This window comes from Fukomys damarensis, unplaced genomic scaffold (genome assembly GCF_012274545.1).
Source record: "Fukomys damarensis isolate Sample0158 unplaced genomic scaffold, DMR_v1.0_HiC HiC_scaffold_5, whole genome shotgun sequence".
Classification (NCBI taxonomy): domain Eukaryota; kingdom Metazoa; phylum Chordata; class Mammalia; order Rodentia; family Bathyergidae; genus Fukomys; species Fukomys damarensis.
Genome location: NW_022900917.1, coordinates 14,097,361 through 14,117,559, shown reverse-complemented (window position 1 = coordinate 14,117,559; position 20,199 = coordinate 14,097,361). Strand labels below are relative to the sequence as shown.

The following is a 20,199-nucleotide window of genomic DNA, read 5'->3' as shown; positions in this document are numbered from 1 at the left end:
TCATATATATATATATATATATATATATATCTTTATCACTTGATCCATGTATTTGTCCATCTATCTAGGAATTAACAATGCTCTTTGGTTTACAGTAGGGGTGTTGCCTTAATAAACTTATCACAAGTTGAAAATACTGTAAGTTGAAAATGCATTTAATTCACCTCCTATATTAAACATGATAGCTTAGTCCAACCCCTAAATCATGCTCAGGATACACATATTAGCTTCTATCTGGGCAACATCATCTAACACAAAGCCTATTTATAATAAACGTTTTGATATCTCACATAATTAATTGAATAATAAGTTACTATTATGAACCATTGTGAACTCTAAAAATTGTTAAATCAAACCATCAGAAGTCATGGGCCATCTGTATTAGTTAAAATATATGTCTGCAATGAATCTACTCACTGTTCTGATAGACTGTAGATTCTGCAAAGTAGAAAAAGCACTGACAAATCAAAGATCTGCTAAGCAAAATTATTATATCATTATCAAATATTATTTTCTACATTTTCTGGGTAAATATAAATGATATAGCTTCTTGACAACAATAAACAATATCATGATAATTAAAGTATAACCTGAACACATAATAAAGAAACATAAATATAGAAACTTTATCAACACCACCGAAGTGTACTTTTTATTTGCTTATAGTTTCAATATTTACTGTTCTTCTTTAATATATTGAAAATACTTTCATAATGTCACTTTAAAATGCTATCAATATTTGCAGATTTCCCCTGTGTAGTGATATTTACAAGGTACAGACTTGCAATTTAAAATACAAGTCATGTAATCAACGCAAACTAATTCAATTTTGAAAATGTGTAACATGACTGCCCCATAACATGATAACTGCTAAAATTACTGGTGTCAAATCCGTCAGAACATGCTGGAATTTTATTATTCTACTTCATATTATTAGATTCTTTCATTAAGAAATGTCTTATACATATTCAAAGTTCTGCTCTTGTTTCAAATACACTGCTCTGTCTATTCTCACTACACTTCGTGGAACTGGAGAAACGACCATTAGGTGGACCCATGGCCCCACTAGACTGTCTGTGAGACCAAGCAAAGACTCGTGCTGTCACCTCCCCTTCAGAAGCTCCCACTCTAGCTGGCTAACAAATTTTATCATGGTGCCTTTAAAATTGTCACAGATTCCTTCCAATCTGTGGCCTATGCCTTGTCTTTGAATTGTTCTGGATATGAGAAATAAGTAAGAAGCGGTGAATTTCCAGTTGAGTAACTTGAGTTAGATTCCTGTCCCGCAAGACCTCTGTCATTCTTCTTTGTATATATAGTTTTTTAAATATCAATTTTAGGAATCCCCAGATCAGTCAGCTATCATCACAGATTACCCCCGATTATTTCCCTGGCCAGTAGTTGTTGTGCTAATTAACCATATGCTTCTGTCTGATGGTTAGACTTTTGCCACTTTGAGCATCCATTTTTCTTACTGTGATCTGAGAAGTCAATGTCATTGTGGGGATCCTGAACCGGCATCATCCGCATCCAGAGAGAAATGCACCATAGAGCAATTTAAAGTGCTAGTGGGAGGAAGATTCCATCACCACTGCTAGTCCGGAAAGGTGAAAGGAAGGAACACTTACAGGAGGCCAGCGATAGAGGCAGCTACTTGAAGTGGGCTGACTCGCAGAAGCTGTGCCATTAGTTAGGAAATCCAGGAGCCCATCAAGAACCCTCCCTCTCACCCTCAGGAGAAAGTTAGGGGAATGAGACTTCACTCCCACCTTTTTCTCTCTCTTACCTGTTTTGTGTTTGTCATCGTTCAAATGCAACCAGAAACCAGAATCCAAGGAGCGAGACAAGATTGGGAATAGTTGATCTTCAGAGGAACCAAGTATGCAGCAACAATTCCATCATCTATTGTGATAAGTTATTAGATTGAATTTTAAAATATTCATACTAAGATTTGTTCCTCCTATGAGTCAGAAGTATCATATACCCACTAGCTGAATAAATCACTGCATCTACCTTCTCAGTCCCTTCATGGCATAAAACCTAGAAGTCATTATTTTTCCTCTGGTATAGAAGCCTTCAGAGTGATGCAGTGTTACTTATGCTTTTAGAGACTATGGTACAATAAACTATACTTAAATGGAGTAATTATGAATTTTTCCTTCAATTAAAAACTGGAAGACTGAACAAAAAAAGTAACTGAAATATCAAAAATATTTGAGGTAATTTTATCTAATAAATAAATTATTTCCCTATTATTATGTCATAAAATACTTTTTATGATAAGAAATTTAGTGATTGAAGTTCTCTATAGGATAGCTGTAAATAAACTGAATATTGTTAGCATTTTACAAAACATGAATTAAAATATACAATTACAGAGAACTCGGAGATTTGCTAACATATATTTGATGATATATGCCTTTATCAATTTTTAAACAGAAAGATATAAACATGGAGTCTCTAGTTTATCTTTGTATTATTAATGATGCTGATGGTGGTGATTTTAGGGTTAAGTTTTTAATCATTAATTTTTATTTTTGGTGTTTAGATTCAAGGAGTCTTGTATTTCTGAATTTATGAGATTATAGCCTTCTTGTAAAGTCTCTCTGACCTCTTTGGACTATTCCATTCAAGAATTAATACTTTTATTTAGTTACTAAGCTATGAAAATCTAGAGGTAAAAATTCGTTAACATCTTTCTTACATTCACAAAACTCAACAAAAAACGTTGCAAGTAGTAGGGATTCAATACTACTGAAGTAGAAGGAATTAGTTGGAATATTTAGACCAGATTGCAACATAGAAAAATCATTGTGCCAGGCACTTTATTACTTAAAATGAAATGAAAAAATCAACTTCATAACAAGGTTAATGACTATTTTTATTTTATTTCCATTAAAATCTAATAAATTTATTGACTTAAAAAATGAAAAACAAAACTATTAATTATTTTGATTGTAAACGTAAACTAAGTAAATGAAAAGTTTAAAATGTATATTAGAACAATGAGAAATATGATTTAATATAACATCACATAAACATATATCTCACATCTTTAAATATATATATATAGAGAGAGAGAGAGAGGGAGAGAGAGAGAGAGAGAGAGAGAGAGAGAGAGAGAGAGAGAGACCAGGTGACAAATTAATTTGAGACACTTGTCTTAATGTTATTATATTTTAAGTCAACTTCAAAGAGTTTATATTTCAGCCCAAGATACTTAAATCCAATGTGCTCCAATTGTAGGCAGTTAAAACTGATTAAGAAAAGCCCAAATACTAAGAAAAATGAAAACTTATTTTATTTGTGAAACAGAATTATCAAGAGATATAGTCTTAAGGTATAATAAATAGCATCCATTGGAAAATTTCAGGAGGTTTGGTTCTGTCAAAGTAGGAGCAAATTCTAAGGTTCTGAAGAACACTAATCAGCTCTTTTCTAAGTCCACTATTGCTTCCCAACTGATGGCCTTGCAGCGCAGTAACTTAAACCTGCAGTCATTTCCTTTCTCTCACAAGTCTGAGGGCCACGTTGGTGTCCACGCTGGACTCGGCAGCAGGCTGTGCTTCAGTGTGACCGTCCACTGAGCCTCCCTCCTCCTCAGGGACTGAGTCCCAGCCCCTCCACCTGTGGGCCAGGGGAGCAGCTACCCAGCGAGCTCTTCCTGCAAGAGCACAGGGCTCATAGCTCCCTGGGCAGCTTTTCTCAACCTTTGCTTTGGCCAGTCTGCTAAGGTCCCCGTGGGCAAAAGAAGTCCCTCCACATCAACAGAGAAGGGAGATCTGCGTTGTCTCTGAGGAGGAGAGGAGTGAACATCAGCTGAACGAAAATGCAAACAGTTATAATTCTTCCCACACTTCAGTGATTTGGGTACTGAGAGGTTTTAGTGCCTCTGTGTTCAGGAACCTTTGAAAACTAATGGTAACTCATTATCCTAGTAAAACTGTCTCCCCTGGATACTAGAATTTTTTTGTTTTAATTCTCAGTAGGAAATGAATGACAAGGATTTTTAAAAATAATATTCTCCTAAAATTTTAAAATAAAAAGTTAACAATTTTACATAAAATCTAACCCATATTACAGACAGAAAGCAAAGGAAAACAAGACACTAGGGGCAATTTATTAAAAGCCTTTTCTTCATATTGTTAGAGACCTTTTCAAATTCATACTGAAACCAAAAGCCAAAGGCATGACTCAATTTTATGTAGGTCATGTTCCAAGTTTTTTGTTCACAAAATTTATACCTAATGGCCAGTGTTAAGAAGCAATAGGACAAGTTGTTGCTTAATTCTTTCAGAGCACTAAATCAAAACTTCATTAAAGCCCAAAAAAGTAATTCTTACCAAAAATTAGTATTGTTATATAGATTTTGATTAGCCCAAAACATAGAGGAATCAGAGCTCATGTTTATATATACTCTGCAAATCAAAGATTCTAAAGAATTAAATTCTTAAAGAACGAAACTAAAATTAAGTTTAAGTCAGTGATATTTAAGGAACTGTATTAATATATTTATCTTTTGTCTTAGTAGTTGTAAGTTGTAATTACCATATGTTTTAATTGTAAATTTTCCTAATGAGTAAAATCTCCGTGGCAATTCAAAATGCCAAGTGAAGAACCATTTTATGTTCTAGTTAAATGTAATATTTAACATCTGAGGTTTTTAGTTAAAATAAGGACATTTTAAAATATAGGTAATGAAATGCTTTTTAAGAGGCTTCCATAGACTAAACCAATATTTTATCATTTCACCTGTTTATAAAAGGAGGAATGTCATGCAGGTAGAGATTACTAACATTTGCTTATCTTATGCTCTTCTCCAGGCACAAGTATCGTACCCTTCCAGAAGAAACGACTGACTCATATGTCTGGATGGATGGCATTGATTCCAAATGCAAGTCACATTAACTGGTACTTTAAGGATGTAGGTCACATAACCAACATATCGTACACATCAACATTCTATGGATTTAAGGTAAATGGGGAGCTGTAGGATCTAATAACGGTGATTGCGTGTCCATTACAGCCCACACTTCCTCCATCCTCAGACCCATTGTCAGGCCCAGAAGGCCCTGCGTACTTTCTGTGGCCCGCTCCCAACCTGAGAAGTAAGCCAGAAAAACCCCATTTGACAGTCAGAAGAAAGCAAACTTTCTGCCACGTTCCCAGAATACGATGTTGTGTCCTTGTTATGGTTACCACAAAAATAACTCACACTTGTTGTTCATGATGAGAGAAAATCCTTCGTGGTTTACCTCGTCTCCACTTCTAATGGTAACCGGTATCCTGATTGGGTGTTTTCTTTCCACTGGGTGTTCTTCTGCATTTGCTACATATTTCTACAGCCCCCAAACTCTGTCTAGTACTGTTTTAAGTATTTTCAGACTGTAAAAATAGAATATTCTCTTTAAATACATACATACATACATGGCTACTTACATATATGTGTGTGCATGTGAGTGTGTATGTAAACAGAAAAAAAGAGAGGGGTCTTCTCATTACCTTACTCTTAGAGCTAGCATTATTGCCATAGACTGTAAAATGTTAATAACATTTAAATGCAAAATAAATTGAAAACAAAAACTCTATCACAAATAGTGACTAAATTATATGTCATTAAGATTAAATGTATATTATGCACAGCGTTAATATATACAAGTCTCATTTTTCTCCAAACTTTTATAGGAAGAAGACTATGTAATTGTATCACATAACTTCACTCAAAATCCTGATATGTTTAGTATAATTGATACTAGGAATGGTTCTTCAAACCCACTGAACTGGAGTACCAGCAAGAATGGAGACTGGCATCTTGAAACAAACACTAGTACTCTATATTACTTGGGTAAGAATTTATCAGGCAGAAGTGACTATTTCGCCCTATGCTTTCTCACAACGATGGGAAAAATTGTTTAATACATTATGCAGAGACCTGTATTGGTAGGACATGATAAATATTTGTTGAATGATAGGAGTAGAGATGAAATTTCTGAGAAAAGGCCTTGAGTTTAATTAAATTAAGAACTTACAGTTTATTATTGGAAATAACATCAACATGCTTATACCACCTGGTCTTCATAATTTTACTTAACACAAGGAAAGAAAAGAGTACAGGGTAACCTGGTATGTATGTTGTTTTCATTTTATTATTTAATTATTTTGGGAAAAGAAAAATGTATATGAATAGATTTCAGTTAAATTCTAAAATATTCATTTTTGTCAAGATAGTTTGACTATGTATACTTTGTAAGGAAACATACATTTTGTTGGAATTTCTCCATTCCTGGTCCATATATTTGACTTATGCCAAGTTTTATCTAAAGCATATTTTCCAAAATGTTATGACTGTTTACATCTCAGAACTTTGATCATCATCTTTGCTTTGCTTTCAGTGTCAGGAAGAAATGATCTTCAACAGAGCCAGTCCATTTCTGGGCCCCTGGATCCTGATGTGAAAGATGTTGTTATTAATTTCCAAGCTTATTGTTGTATTCTCCAGGACTGCTTTCCCGTCCATCCCCCATCAAGAAAACCAATTCCCAGGAAGCGGCCAGCCACTTATAAGTATGTAGATCTTTTGTAGTTAGAACCCTTGATAAACTTTTGATATAGTCTTTCTTGACATAACCCAGTGTTTTCTTAGCAAGTGTTATCACTTTTTCTGTAATAACCATCATAGTCAAATCTTACAACACAACTTATTTAATTTTCTTAAATTCATGCCTAGGACCTGAGAGAAATTTTCCCTGCCTGGATCTTGGTGAGCAAGGGAAAATAGTCTGAAGATAAGGTTGGAAACAGGTAGATGTAAGACCATTCAGAGCATGGAATGGTAGTTAGAAATAAGAAAAAGCTTTCAGTGAAGTCACGTACTCTAAATTACAATTCGAGAAGACCACTTTTGCAACTCGTTGGAGTGTGTATTATGAAAGACAGTGAATTAAAGTAAGAAAATGTTTCAGAAGACACTGGAGAGCTTTGTAAGAGATGGGGGTCATCAAGGTTATTGACTCCAATACCCTTATACAGTCAGGGAGATGTAATTTCCATAATTAACATTTATTACAACTAGCATAACAAATGTAGACTGATGTGGACCAGGCTGTTATAAAAGTGTGTGACAATGAGTTTATGTGTATCAAGGTATAGTTCCTCCTTCCCACAGCACGAACTTTCCTTATTGAAAATGGCTATAATTGGACTGGTTCATTTTTATTAGTCAGATAGCTATCAGCAAAAACAAATAGAATTTTGCTCCAGAGCTGATACCTTAGGATTAGAATATGAAGCTCCAGCTGCACAACCCAAATGCCTAGTTTAAGAGGGATTGGGCCCTAGTGATCATAACAATGGGAAATAAGAAAAATGCATAACATGCATGGTGATCATGGTGGTGCTAAGGGGGCTGAGAAGAAAGAACCATTAAGAAAACATCTGAGAGAAAGTAGATAGAATGTATCATTGGATGTGTATGATGCTAGTCACTTAGTTACATAGGTGAAACCCTCTAAAAAGTCTTTACTTTGTGATGCACTGTGGTGCACACCAATAATCTCAGCTGCCTGAGAAGCTGAAGTATGAAGTTTCCAAGTTTGAAGCTGGCCCACGTGCGTGACTTAGTGAGATCCTCTCTCAAAATATGATCTTCAAAAAGAGGCTAGAAATGTAGCTTAGTGTTAGCTCTAGGTTCAATCCCCAGCATCTGAACAAAAAATCATTGCAATTGTTTCTGAAAACAATTGTGTATAATTGTAAGTCCAAATAACTCTTTGACTGCTGGCCTCCTTTAAAAACCTGTTGTGTTAGTTCTTGTAATAGAATGTTGTTAGCCAAAAAAGTCCTTAATAATTAATCCTTTACAGTAATTTTCATTAAAAGTTAGTTCCTAAAAGGCATAGTGATGAGAAGGGGTGAGGCTGTCTCTCTTCCAATTCACTTTCCATATTTATTGAAATTGAACACAGCCCTCATTCTGGATGCAGACCTGCAGAAGGAAATTCTCTATAGCAGGAAAAAACAAAAAACTATACATGTATGTGATTTGCATTTGGAGAGTATTTTACTAATTATGCATATTGGCTTGTCCCTTTAGTGAAATTATCAACTATGCAATTCACATTCTATCATTCCCGAAGCGCCTTCTATAATGCTACGTCCTAAAAAGATTCTCATTACATATGCAGAGGTAATAGTTAATGGAAATATTTTTTCTTCTTTTGTCAGTTTCTGGTCAAATCATTCTTTTTGGCAATCATCTCAAGAAAATAATTACACTGTACCTCACCCTGGAGGACACGTGGTTATTCCTGAAGGTAAATGTATGAATATAAATGGCTTCGATGTTTGTTGTTTGTGTAAACTTAATGCTGTGGCAGGATGGCTGCCTCAGTTGTTTGGTTTCCGCTCCTATTCGGCACACCTTGGGGAAAGAGTCATTATCATTCCTGGATGCAAAATGAAGCCTCCGTGGTTTTATGTGGGTTTAAACCTGACTACAGCAATAACATAATCTGTGTGTGGTAGCCCATGCCCGAGTTCCATCTCCTCGGGAAACTGAGACATGATAATCACTTGTGCCCAGGAGTCCAAGGCCAATTTGAACATGACAAGATATCACCTCAAAGAGGAAAGGGGAAGAAATCACAATAGCATCTGGGAAAGACGAGACTCGCTCGTTCTGTGGAAAGATGGATCATAAATGTCAACACCAGGCCTTACTGAAAAGCTTGTCAGTGTCTTATCCTAGAGCACAGGTTGGATTATATGTCTTAAAGTACTGTTTTGTAGGAACATGGATTGTAGCTGATGTGGATTTGCCACCCATGGAGAGGCTCATTATCTGGGGAGTTCTGGAACTAGAGGATAAATCCAGTGCAGGAGCTGCAGAGCCCTCTCCCAGGAGAGTTGTTCTGAATGTTACCTACATATCCGTGCAGGTAAGAATGAGCGCTCATAATGATGTCCTTACTAATCAAAGTCTGAGAGGTAGATTTATTGAAATAATATTAAGAAAGCATATTCTTTTGGTTTGAATGAAAAACAGCACTTCTCTAGCTCCTGAATTGAGAGGCTCAGGTAAATCCAACATATTCTCTCGCTCTTTAATTTGGACTCAACTTTCCTTAAAAAGTAATTATCAAGTTACCCTTTAGGTTTGCTCAGTTTCAATTCTATTTAAAATATTTGTATTTTTTATCGGTAAGCTTAACGGTGAGCTTGCTCCAACAACGAATCCTTAAGTGTTTGGGGAAAGCATTTAAAATAATTTAAATATTTAGAATACAAACAGTATTTCTTAACACAAATGAATATAAGTGGAATTATGAAAGCTGGAGTGGATGAGTAAAAGGTTTCTAGTTGGAACAATCACCTCATTCTTTCTCAGACCTCAGGTGAATGCTGAACACATCGACCAATTGCTTACTCAGCTTAGTTGTTCTGTCGTCATTTATCATCAAACCTATTTAGCACCATTTGTAAAAAGTGGTGGGTTTTCTTCTAGAAAAGTCCAGAAACCTAGTGTTCGATGCTCTGAAGGGTGTGATATTCTGTGGTCAGATGTATGAGCTTTGAGGTAAAGCTAAAATTGAACAGTTAACTTCACTGTTTGTTGTTGCATAAACCAGGGTACGTTACTTTTCTTCTTTCAGTATCAGGTTTCTCGCCTATGAAATTACTGAGTTATGAGTTCACTGTAGAGCTTAAACTATGTAATGATACGTCTGATATAAACTCAGCAGGCTTTTAATGAAAGCTGTTATTAGCCATCATGGGTCATAAATGGCATAGCTTGGTCAGGAAGAGGATATCTCGTGTATAGCATCCAAGCACACTGTGATCTGGCTAAACACTACTCAGCTTTACATCATTCGGAGAGAAAGAAAAGTAGGGGAGGAAAAGGTAAAGGGATGGGAAGGGGAAAGGGAATAAAAAAGGTTGAAGATGTATTATGTACAGGTACAAATTCCCTATGATGCATGTGATCAATTGGTATGATGAATATTTACTAATAAAAATATAAAGTTAAATCAAAGTATTGAATTTGACCTGGGGAAAATCATCTGGGACTGCTTGTCCCTAAGCAAATGGGTTAAACTAAAGTCACTTCGAGTTACAATAGTGTTAAAATAAAATGCATCCATTTCTGATAAGGAAGGCTTCCAGGGACTTCTGAGTTCCTTTTTGGTGGGTGAATTTTTCTCTGCTCAATTTTTTAAGGATTAACAATTTTCTGCCTCATTGCAGGGAGGCAGGTTAATCGGTGGCTGGGAAGATAATCCTTTCAGAGGAGAATTACAGATTGTACTCCGAGGAAATCATTCTACCCCAGAATGGGCTCTGCCAGAGGGACCAAATCAAGGAGCGAAGGTCCTAGGTATGTGCTCTAGGTATCAGAAGTGTTCTGGCAGCTTTGAGAGTGGACTCTCAAAGTACTTAGTTTGCCATAGAATGATATGAGAAGCTTCTATAAACATTTATTTGTAGTAAAGGCTTACAAAGGTAGCAGACATTTTTTTAAAAAAATTGAACAATGTGACATACATTATACTAGATAGAAATAGATACAGGTATGTATATTTTAAACCAACATGTAATTTATTGCAAAGCTAAAATTTCTAAGTTATGTCTCTGATCTGCTTTTCTTCATAATTTTTCTTCTATCAAAGCAATGATTTTTTTCAGTTCTTTCCCCCTTAAAACCACTTTCCTGTATTATCACACCGTATATTTACACACACTGTATATTTACAACCTTAGTAAATAATCCTGACTCAGCCATCTCTGTTCTTAGCTGCTGGATGGAGCTGTGGCTAAGCCTTTCTTCTGAGGAGCAGTGGTGTACGGTGCATATCCCTAAGCAAACTTGGAAAGCAAGGGACCTGAAGAGTTTCAATTCGACCACAACTAAGAATTATCAGTTATTAGTTATTAACATTGCCTCATATTTACTTAGAAGTCACATATAAGCATTGCTCCACTGTACAATTTGTAAAACTCATACCTGGTCAAAATAGCTCAAGATTGAGTTATTAAGCTTCTCACTGGTGAATGTCCTGAGACAGACAAATTCAATCTTAGACAAAACATTTCAATGTATGTGTTTATTTTTGATTTGCAAAATGACTCTTCAAATAATGCAGAAAGCATCAGGAAAAATATCTTTCCAATTCTTCCCTCCTTGAGGAAACTGGCATCAGTTAACAACTGATATCCTCCCATAGTTTTTATCTACATCTTTCTGTTACATACACTGATTAGTAGGTAGCATGTTTCCTTTTGTTAAAACACGATTAAACTAGATAGGTTGCTCTGAATTTTTCTTTTTTTAGCTAGCTTACCATGGACATCTTTCCAGATCAATACCTACAGAATATTACTGCACAGTATTAACACATTGAAATTTATTTCATCTTTCACCTATCAATATACACTTGGATTAATTTCAGTTTTTTAATATTGTTGTGGTAAGCATACAGATTTGTGTATCCTATCTATTGGATTGATTTTTTTTTCTTTTATTGAGTTCATTGGTACATTTTAGGTGTATAGTACAATTACATTCATTATTGGGATCTTGTACCTTTACATGACAGGTCTTGGTTCTCATTTTTTCCCCTTGTCCCTGCCCTCCCTTCACCCCCTCCTCCTCTCCCCATTTACAAACACTTTATTTCCATTTTTTCATTTTGTCATATTTTTTTCTTTTCCCTTATTACGTTTCCCCTACCCTTCCCATTTTCCCTCCACCTTTAGCCCTTTTCTTCCTATTTCACACGGTCAATTGTCTCATTATAATCTTATATAGTATTATAGCTTTTCACACGAGAGAAACTATTTGGTATTTATACATGTGTGACTTATATATTTCACTTAGGAGTATATCCTCAATATGTGTCCATTTTCCTATGAATGAATCTAATTTCTCATCCTTTATGGCTGAGTAGTATTCCATTTAATAGAAAAACCACGTCTTCTTTATCCAATTTCCAACTGATGGGCAAATGGGCTGTTGGATTGATTTTCTATGGACCAGATTCCTGGAAGTGAATCAAAGGTCAAGACTTTCTTGTTCTTTCTGAGCAGACAATCTCAATTCATTTCATTCATTCTGAAATGTTGAGTTGATTGTTAAAGTTTATCAGTGAATGGACTCCTTTTGTAATAACACCTGATTTATTACTGTGTGGTGAGTAAATAGGAATGCTTTCCTCCTTTCAGGGGTGTTTGGTGAGCTGGATCTTCACGGACTTCCACGTTTAATATATAAAACTAAACTATCAGAAACTGCGGAGGCAGGTTCCAAAGTCCTCTCTCTGATGGATGCTGTGGATTGGCAGGTAGAGAAATTATCTTGAGATGTAAAATGAATATATATATATATCTATCTACCTATAGATATATATATATATCCCACTTAAAAAGAGTTCTTCCCTGTTCTCATGGGTATTTACATTCTCAAATGATTAATTAGGTGAGAAATGAATATTTTATAGTGACCTAAGAGCAGCATTTAAAAATTATGGTTTAATAATAATATACAGGAAACACCTTATATGTGATTGAAAATGAAAGAAAAATATGAGAGTTTCTGACTAAAAATTTACTTACAAATTCTTGCAAAAGGGACAGTGTGATTATTTTAAATGTACTTTATTATTGTATTAGTCATCTTCTCATTCCTAATTTGTGATTTTACATATTAAGCATTTGGAAACAAAAAAAATCCCAGTCTAGTGATATTCAAATAATGCCATATTAAGTGAGAAATTTTAGTAGAATAACATAGGTAGATTCTCAATCTAGAATTCTCAATATTGACCACAACATATACAAAATCAAAACGTACAGTGTATGTCTACTTGCAGTTTATTTTTTTGAAAATACCATGACTGCCTCTATATATATTAAATTGGAATTATTTAATGGTTCTTACTAAGAAATGTCAGCCTGTTTTAAAATTTTTTCTTGAATTTGCCATTCAACTTTTTCTAAGGAGGGAGACGAGATTGTGATAACCACCACAAGCTATGATTTACACCAGACAGAAACTAGAAGTATCATTAGAATCCTGCATGGTCACAGAATTCTCATTCTCAATGACAGCCTCTCCTACAATCACCTTGGTAAGTGGCTGCTCATTAACTAAATTGATACATAGTTAAAATGTCTGGAAATGTTTATATTTTTGTGTTCCGTCCTCTAATTACAATTATTTGATAAAACATATCACACATACTTTAGCAGAACATTTCACCCAGATTGCCTTTGGTAGCCCAGAGGTGCTAGTTACTATTTATGTTGGCTTCCAATAGTCCATGTTGAAGGTACTCATTTATTCATCAACACATATTCAGCAAAGATCTGTGGCACATTCTACTAAGCAGGCTTCTGGATGATTCTTACACATAATGAAATTTTAAAACCTTTGTTCCGAAATCAGAGGTTGTCCTAATTCATCTCATAGACACTTGTTTTTCTTAGCTGCAGTGAACTCTAGAGAAGTTACAATGAAAACTAAAACCATAATTCTCAGGAAGGAAAATAAGTCAAAGGAGAGAAGTAACTCATAGCATCTAATGAAGTTTTATTTGTTTGTTTGTTTTTGTAGGAGCAGAGACTACCATGCTCCTATTTGTATTTTAGGAAGTGAAAGCGGACAGGGCTTTTCGGAAATCTTCAGGAGCTTTTCCTGATACAGCCAGATAGGCTGGGGATGTCTGAGCTATGAAAAAGAAACTTATAGGCACTTTTCCAAGCATGGCTTTGATAGACACACATGTATTATTATTCTGTAGGATATATTTTTAAATCAAAAGAAAAAAGCTTTAAGAACTTATGATTAGATTATAATTAGAATCGCTTCTCGGCCTTTTGGCTAAGATCAAGTGTAGATTATAATTAGTGATGAAATGGTATGTTTAATTATAAATGAATTTGTTTTAGAAATTTGACAATAATTTCTCTAATTTAAGGTAGCCAAAATTTCTTTCTAGTTGAAATGAATTTGTTTGCCTTTAGGTTTTCAAGAAGATTCCTAGAGACTGAGAGTGTAGTTTAGATGGTGTTTTTCAAAGCATTGAGATACAAATGAGCAGGCATGCTCAACAAGAGAGATGTAGAAAGAGCAGACACAACCGCTGCAGAGTTTGTTGCAGAGGGAAAGGATAGAGATCAAGGAACACTCACCCTCCTAGAGAGCAGCAGAAGACCAGGTGCCTGCCTGATTATAAGACAGGGACAGAAACCTCTAGCTACTCATGCCCACAGGAGCACAGCTAAAACCTAACCGATTGGTGTCAGCAAAGGGAACAAGAAGCAGGGTCCACATCTATTCAGACCCCCAAACCCCTTTGCTGACTGGTAGCAAGAGAACAAATATAGGAGGGAAACCAGCTCAAATTCCTATGCCTGCACAGCCACAGAAGCCTGGAGCTGAGCCCAGTGAACTGCTACAAAACAGTCTCTTCATTTCTTAATTAAGAAGGACAAAAGCACCCTGGTCAAAGTCAGACTGGAGTATAAAGGGGACTGAGAAGAATCTTTACTTTTGTGTGTTTGTATGTGTGTGTGTGTGTGTGTGTGTGTGTGTGTGTGTTTCCTTTTTTTTAACCTCTTGTTTTGTTTTATATGTGAGGTGATTTTGTATACATGTAATGGAGAAGAACAATTTACTAGTGATTTAGTTTAGATATTGTATTTTGTGGTCAGGTCAGGTTAACCCTCACTAAAAATTGTATGTGAGGAATTTAAACACAGGCGTCTATCAGAATATTAATAGATTCAGACGTTCTTGCACCTTCCCTCAATTATACTTTCTTATATCTTCTTTCTTTTCCTTGTCCCTGCAAATAATCTCTCAAAGCAATACTATCTGTACCCTCCATTCCAGGCATAAAAATAATATAACCAAAGTCCTATCTCTTTTTTTATTTGCTCTTGTATTTGTTTTCCTCTTTCCCTTCTCTCTGAACTATTTTCTTCCTTCTTTTTCCTTCCCCTGTCCTCTATGTGTCAGCATACTTATCATCAGTATTTATCATCACAGTATTTCTGGGTTATTGGTTCTGTAGATGCTAAAGGGCAACAATAATTTTCTGTATACAGCAGAGTGATTGGGACTGATCCTATTAAACTGAGTAGACTGAATAGGTACATCACCATCAAAACTTAAAACCAAAGTCACATTACAGGGAGAAATAATGAACTAAAGAAATATCCACAATAGCAAGTTGTACAACCCCAACTAATTTTCAACTCTCAGCACAAAAACGATGGAAATGTGAGAAGGCAAAGTAATAAGATGCCTCCAAAAACTTTTAATTCCTCCAAAAGCTGATCGCACGAAGTGGAGGAATTAACACAAGAATTCAAAAACCAAATGGTTAAAATGCTTAGAGAAATCAAAAGAGAAACTAATAATCAAATATAGATGATTTTTAGTGAGCTGTAAGAGAGTATAAATAAACAGATGAAAGATGTAATTAATAAAATGTTTAATGAGCTTACAGAAGAGAAAAACAAAAAGTTGAATTGAAGAAAAAAATCTAATATTAGAGAATATGAAAATAAGCAGAAATCTTGGATATGAAAAATGCATTTGCAAGTATGGGCAATGACCGGTCTGAGGGAAGACTGACAGATTATAATGACAAAGTAGATGTAGTATGTCATGCATGCAGTGACACCCTAAAAAACAAAACTCAATACCATGAAAACCAGATCTGACAGCTGCTAGATGACTTACAAAAGCCCCTAAAAGTTATAGGAGTTAGGAAAAGGTTAGAAGGTGACACCAAATGTATAAGAAATGTATTCCCCCAAATCATAGCAGAAACTTTTCCACACTTAGGAAGAGTTCAGTATCAAGGAAAATAACAAATATGGACTCCAAATGCCATGACCAAGAAGGAATCTTTCCATGAAATATCATAGTCAAAATCTTAGAAGTTACCACAAAATATACTAAAAGCTATCATAGAAATGCAGGAAGTACATAATAAAGGCAAATCTGTCATAATAATGGCAGAATATTCAACACAAACATTAAAGACCAAAAGAGGTTGGAGAGAAGTTTTACAAGCCTTGGGAAACAAAACAAAACAAAACAAACAAACAAAAAACTATTGCCAAACCAATGTGGTATCTTGCAAAATTATCCTTCAAAATTGATGGAGAAATAATGCAATTTAGAATACAATGAATACCTGTCAATAATAACACTAAGTGAAAATTGTTTTAACTCTGCAGTCCAAAGACACAGACTGGCAGATTGGATCAAAACCAAATCCCAACTATATGTTGCTTAAAAGAGACACTCCTCATATACAAAGAAAAAGACACATGGAAAGCAAAAGTATGGAATATGATACTACATTCAACCAGCACCTGAAAAATGAGCAAAAGTAATCTTATTTTTGAACAAAGTATACTTTAAGCCAAAACTGATCAGAAGAGAAGAAAAAGTTACTACACACTGTTAAAAAGTAGATTATTTAAGCACCAAATGTTGGTGGATCCAATTTCATAAAATAAAAACTACTGGACATAAAAAGAAGACAGATAGACACCGATACAGTAATAGTGGAGAATGTTAGAATCCCACTCTCACAAATAGGCAGATTAACAAGATAAAAATGTCAGCAAAGAAATATCAGAGTTGAACCACACCACTGAGCAAATGGACTTAACAAATATCTACATAATGTTTCATCCAACAACAACATTTTTTAGCAGCATATGGAACTTTTTATATAACTTCACACACACAGACACACACACACACACACACACACACACACACAAAATGGAGTACCACCCAGCCATAAAGAAGGATAAATTTGAGTCATTTGTAGGAAAAAGGATGGCTCTTGACATCATAATGCTAAAAAAATAAACCCAACATAGAAAGTTAAACATAGTAGTTTCTCTAATATGAGAGACCTAAAATATAAGTAATTTAAAGTGGAAAATAAAAAGAGATATGGTAGGAAAAAGATACATAGACTGTGGAGATGAGAATTATATGGGAAAGGAGAGAGAGGTGAGTTGGGAAGTGAAAGTAGAAGTAAAAATAGTCAAGATGCAATATGTACATGTACCAATTCCTCCAGAAGAATTTAATTACTATGTATCACAAATTTATCAGGTTCAGGTGTAAATTCCCTATGATGAGTGCTATCATTATGGGTATCTAAAATGTGCCAATAAGTGTTTTGCTTAAAAAAATATATGCCAATAATAAAATGATGTAAATGTGCAGATGGTGTTTCACATACTAGTATATATTTATAAGGAATTGTGTTTGAAAAGTGGAATAAATAATGCTTAGGTTTCTGGAGAAATAATATTTGTGTTACTGGTTCTCCTCATAGCCTTGGAAAAGTTTTTCTTGTTGTGTTTTATTTTTAACTCTCTACTTCATTTCCTCATTTATTAAAAGTACAATAAGCTTCTCAATTTTCTGTACAACAGTGTTTGTATATAATCTGTCATGATTGCAAAATCCCTTCAAAGATCTGTTAAGAAATTAACACCATAATTGCTGATTGCAATAAGTTCATTGTCTTAAACAGAAAAAAAAAAATATATATATGTTGGTTGCATTCCAGTTTCTAAATAAGAGTATGTTAATTTAAGTTCTGTTACCTATATACATTTAATCATGTAAATCTAATCAACTCGTGAATTAGTGGAATTCTGGCAAAAAGTTATCTAGCATACGAACTGCTGAGAATCTGATAAAGAGAGACGTTTCTCAGCATTGACAATGATCTAGCTGTCCTTCTGTTTCAGCCAAAAGATACTCTGTCCCTGAAACAGGTCAGAGCTATATATTAGCTGCTGATGTTGGATTACTAAGTAGGAACATCAAAATAGTTGGTGAAGATTACCCTGGTTGGTCCAGGGAGTCTTTTGGTGCACACATTCTGGTTGGCTCCTTCACTGGAAATATGATGACCTTTAAAGGTTAGTATAAGTGCATTTTATTTTTCTAAATTATATAGGACATTACCTCTTCCATTGTTACTTCTTAAATAATTTTTACTTCGCCATAGTATTACATGGAAAAATTAAGCATTGAAAGTGTTCCTGTAGTTCACATACTACCCTCCAAGTTAATTCTCTAACATTATTGGCTGTTTATTCTATTTTCATAGACAATAAGAATTTGAAAGTAATACTGACCTTTTGTAACAGTAATAAACCTCTCACCAAAACAGAAATCATTTTATAACATTACAACAAATCATGTGTTGTTTTGCTGCTGTTGTTTGCTTATTTTAAGGAAAATTTCAGACATATACCGAGAACACAGAGAACAACATAAATTCAAATGTCCATCACCACCTCATTACCAACTTTGGCCAAACTTGTTTTATCTATGCCTCCATCCACTCTCTTCAAGCTCCTGGATTTTACTGAAGTGACCACGTATTATTTCATATTGAAATATTTTAGTAGCAGGTCTAAAAACATCAATAATTATTCCTTATTCCATTTTGGAACAGTTTTAACATTAGAAAAATCTATATGTTGTGCAGAAACCTATACTAACATAACATTTACCTTTTGGTCATAATCAACCAGCAGAAGCTTACCTTTATGATAATGAGGATGATGGTGGTAATAATGATCATGATATAAAATCACAGCCTCTGCACTGAGCATTAAACATGACTGCACAAATGTTATTCCACTTTAAAAATGAAAAAAACTATGCTTTTTGATCTCTCCCTTTTAAGGAGAAATTGAATTTATCTTGGATACTAATCTGTATCTAACTTATTTCAAATTTTGTGATAAGCTCTATTCCCAAGGCAATCTTTGCTTGCTTCTGTAAATTGTTTTGTGATGTAAGTAGAAACAAAAACAACAAAACCCCACATGTATGGCATCTATGTCTGTACTTATTACCGGTTGGTCTATTTTAACCATTTCTACTCCAGCTCGTCTATCTGATTATTCTTACATTCACCATGTATTCAATTGCTGGCTCATAAATTTAAAGACAGATTTTTCTCTTCTAGTACAGAATCACTCTCCTCCAGTGTACCTATAAATACTAGTTTTTGAAACAAGGAATATCTTCTACTGTTTTTTTTCCATCCATGATTTTTCCAGGCCTGAGTTTCTTTTTCTAAAAGTTAAGGATAATAAAAGCACTTAAATCATAGGATACTTTATAGAATTAAACTCCATATTGTCTGGTAATCATTTAATACAGCCACTTCATACAGAGCCGTTACTTGTGAATTATCATTATTATCAGTAATCTATAAAATTATCTCATGATGCTTCAGTAGTACTATGACAAACTGGTTGGCAGATAATGGGCAATGTATGTTCTGAAAGAGTCTCTGAAAGATAATTTAAAAACTCTTTATCGCATCAAAATTGAAATCTCAAATAAACTTTATCTCATGTCTTATGTATATTTTCTCAGCATGGCACTGTTACCCTCAAGGGGGAGAAATTTTGTCCTTGAGGACAAAACATGCTTAGCTCTCTCAATGGTTGTAGTTCTTCAAAGAGCCACTTTATCTTTACAACTATGATATATCTGCATAATTAAAATTTTAGTTTTATGGAAAAGAGAGTTTATTACAAGAAAATGTCTAAGAAGGACAAAAATGGGAAAATATGGTTAAGAAATAATGCCTTTCTAAGAAGTAGAGAAAAACTAATGCAGTTTCCAAGAAAAATGTGAACAGTTTTATATAGCTTATAAAAATGTTTTATTGTATTTGTTTTAGGAAATTTTCTTCTGTTTCCTTTCCCTAGGAAATGCAAGAATAAGTAATGTTGAATTTTATCACAGTGGTCAGGAAGGCTTCAGGGATGGCACAGATCCAAGATATGCAATAACATTTCTTAACCTAGGACAGGTTTGTACTTTACACTTGTTGAAAATAAAATTTTTTTGTTTTATTTTCATTTAACTAAGTAGCCACATCTTCATATAGATAAATTTATAATCTAGTACTATAAAATTTTCTTGGATATATTTCCTATTACTTTAGACTCTCAGCAGTATGTGATTTATTCATGTCATGCATTTATTTATAGTGAGTAAAATCTGTAGGAAAAGTAACAAAATTGAAGATTTGTAATAGTGGTTCACATCTCCACTTTGCATTGCAGTGGTAAAGAATAACAATTCCTATTAAACTGATTTTTAGTTATATTTGTCAAATGACA

General features: G+C 34.4%; 1 protein-coding gene across 1 annotated transcript in view; it reads left to right on the top strand.

The window, feature by feature from the left end:
- Positions 1–20,199, top strand: part of Pkhd1l1 (PKHD1 like 1) — a 147,120-nt gene that overhangs the window by 98,322 nt on the left and 28,599 nt on the right. Inside the window, exons 51-60 of the mRNA XM_010619537.3 lie at positions 4,824–4,975; positions 5,686–5,845; positions 6,393–6,564; positions 8,224–8,312; positions 8,788–8,936; positions 10,246–10,375; positions 12,220–12,338; positions 12,995–13,124; positions 17,794–17,967; positions 19,783–19,886. Coding sequence (XP_010617839.1) covers positions 4,824–4,975; positions 5,686–5,845; positions 6,393–6,564; positions 8,224–8,312; positions 8,788–8,936; positions 10,246–10,375; positions 12,220–12,338; positions 12,995–13,124; positions 17,794–17,967; positions 19,783–19,886 — 1,379 coding nt within the window. The remainder of the gene's footprint in view (positions 1–4,823; positions 4,976–5,685; positions 5,846–6,392; positions 6,565–8,223; positions 8,313–8,787; positions 8,937–10,245; positions 10,376–12,219; positions 12,339–12,994; positions 13,125–17,793; positions 17,968–19,782; positions 19,887–20,199) is intronic.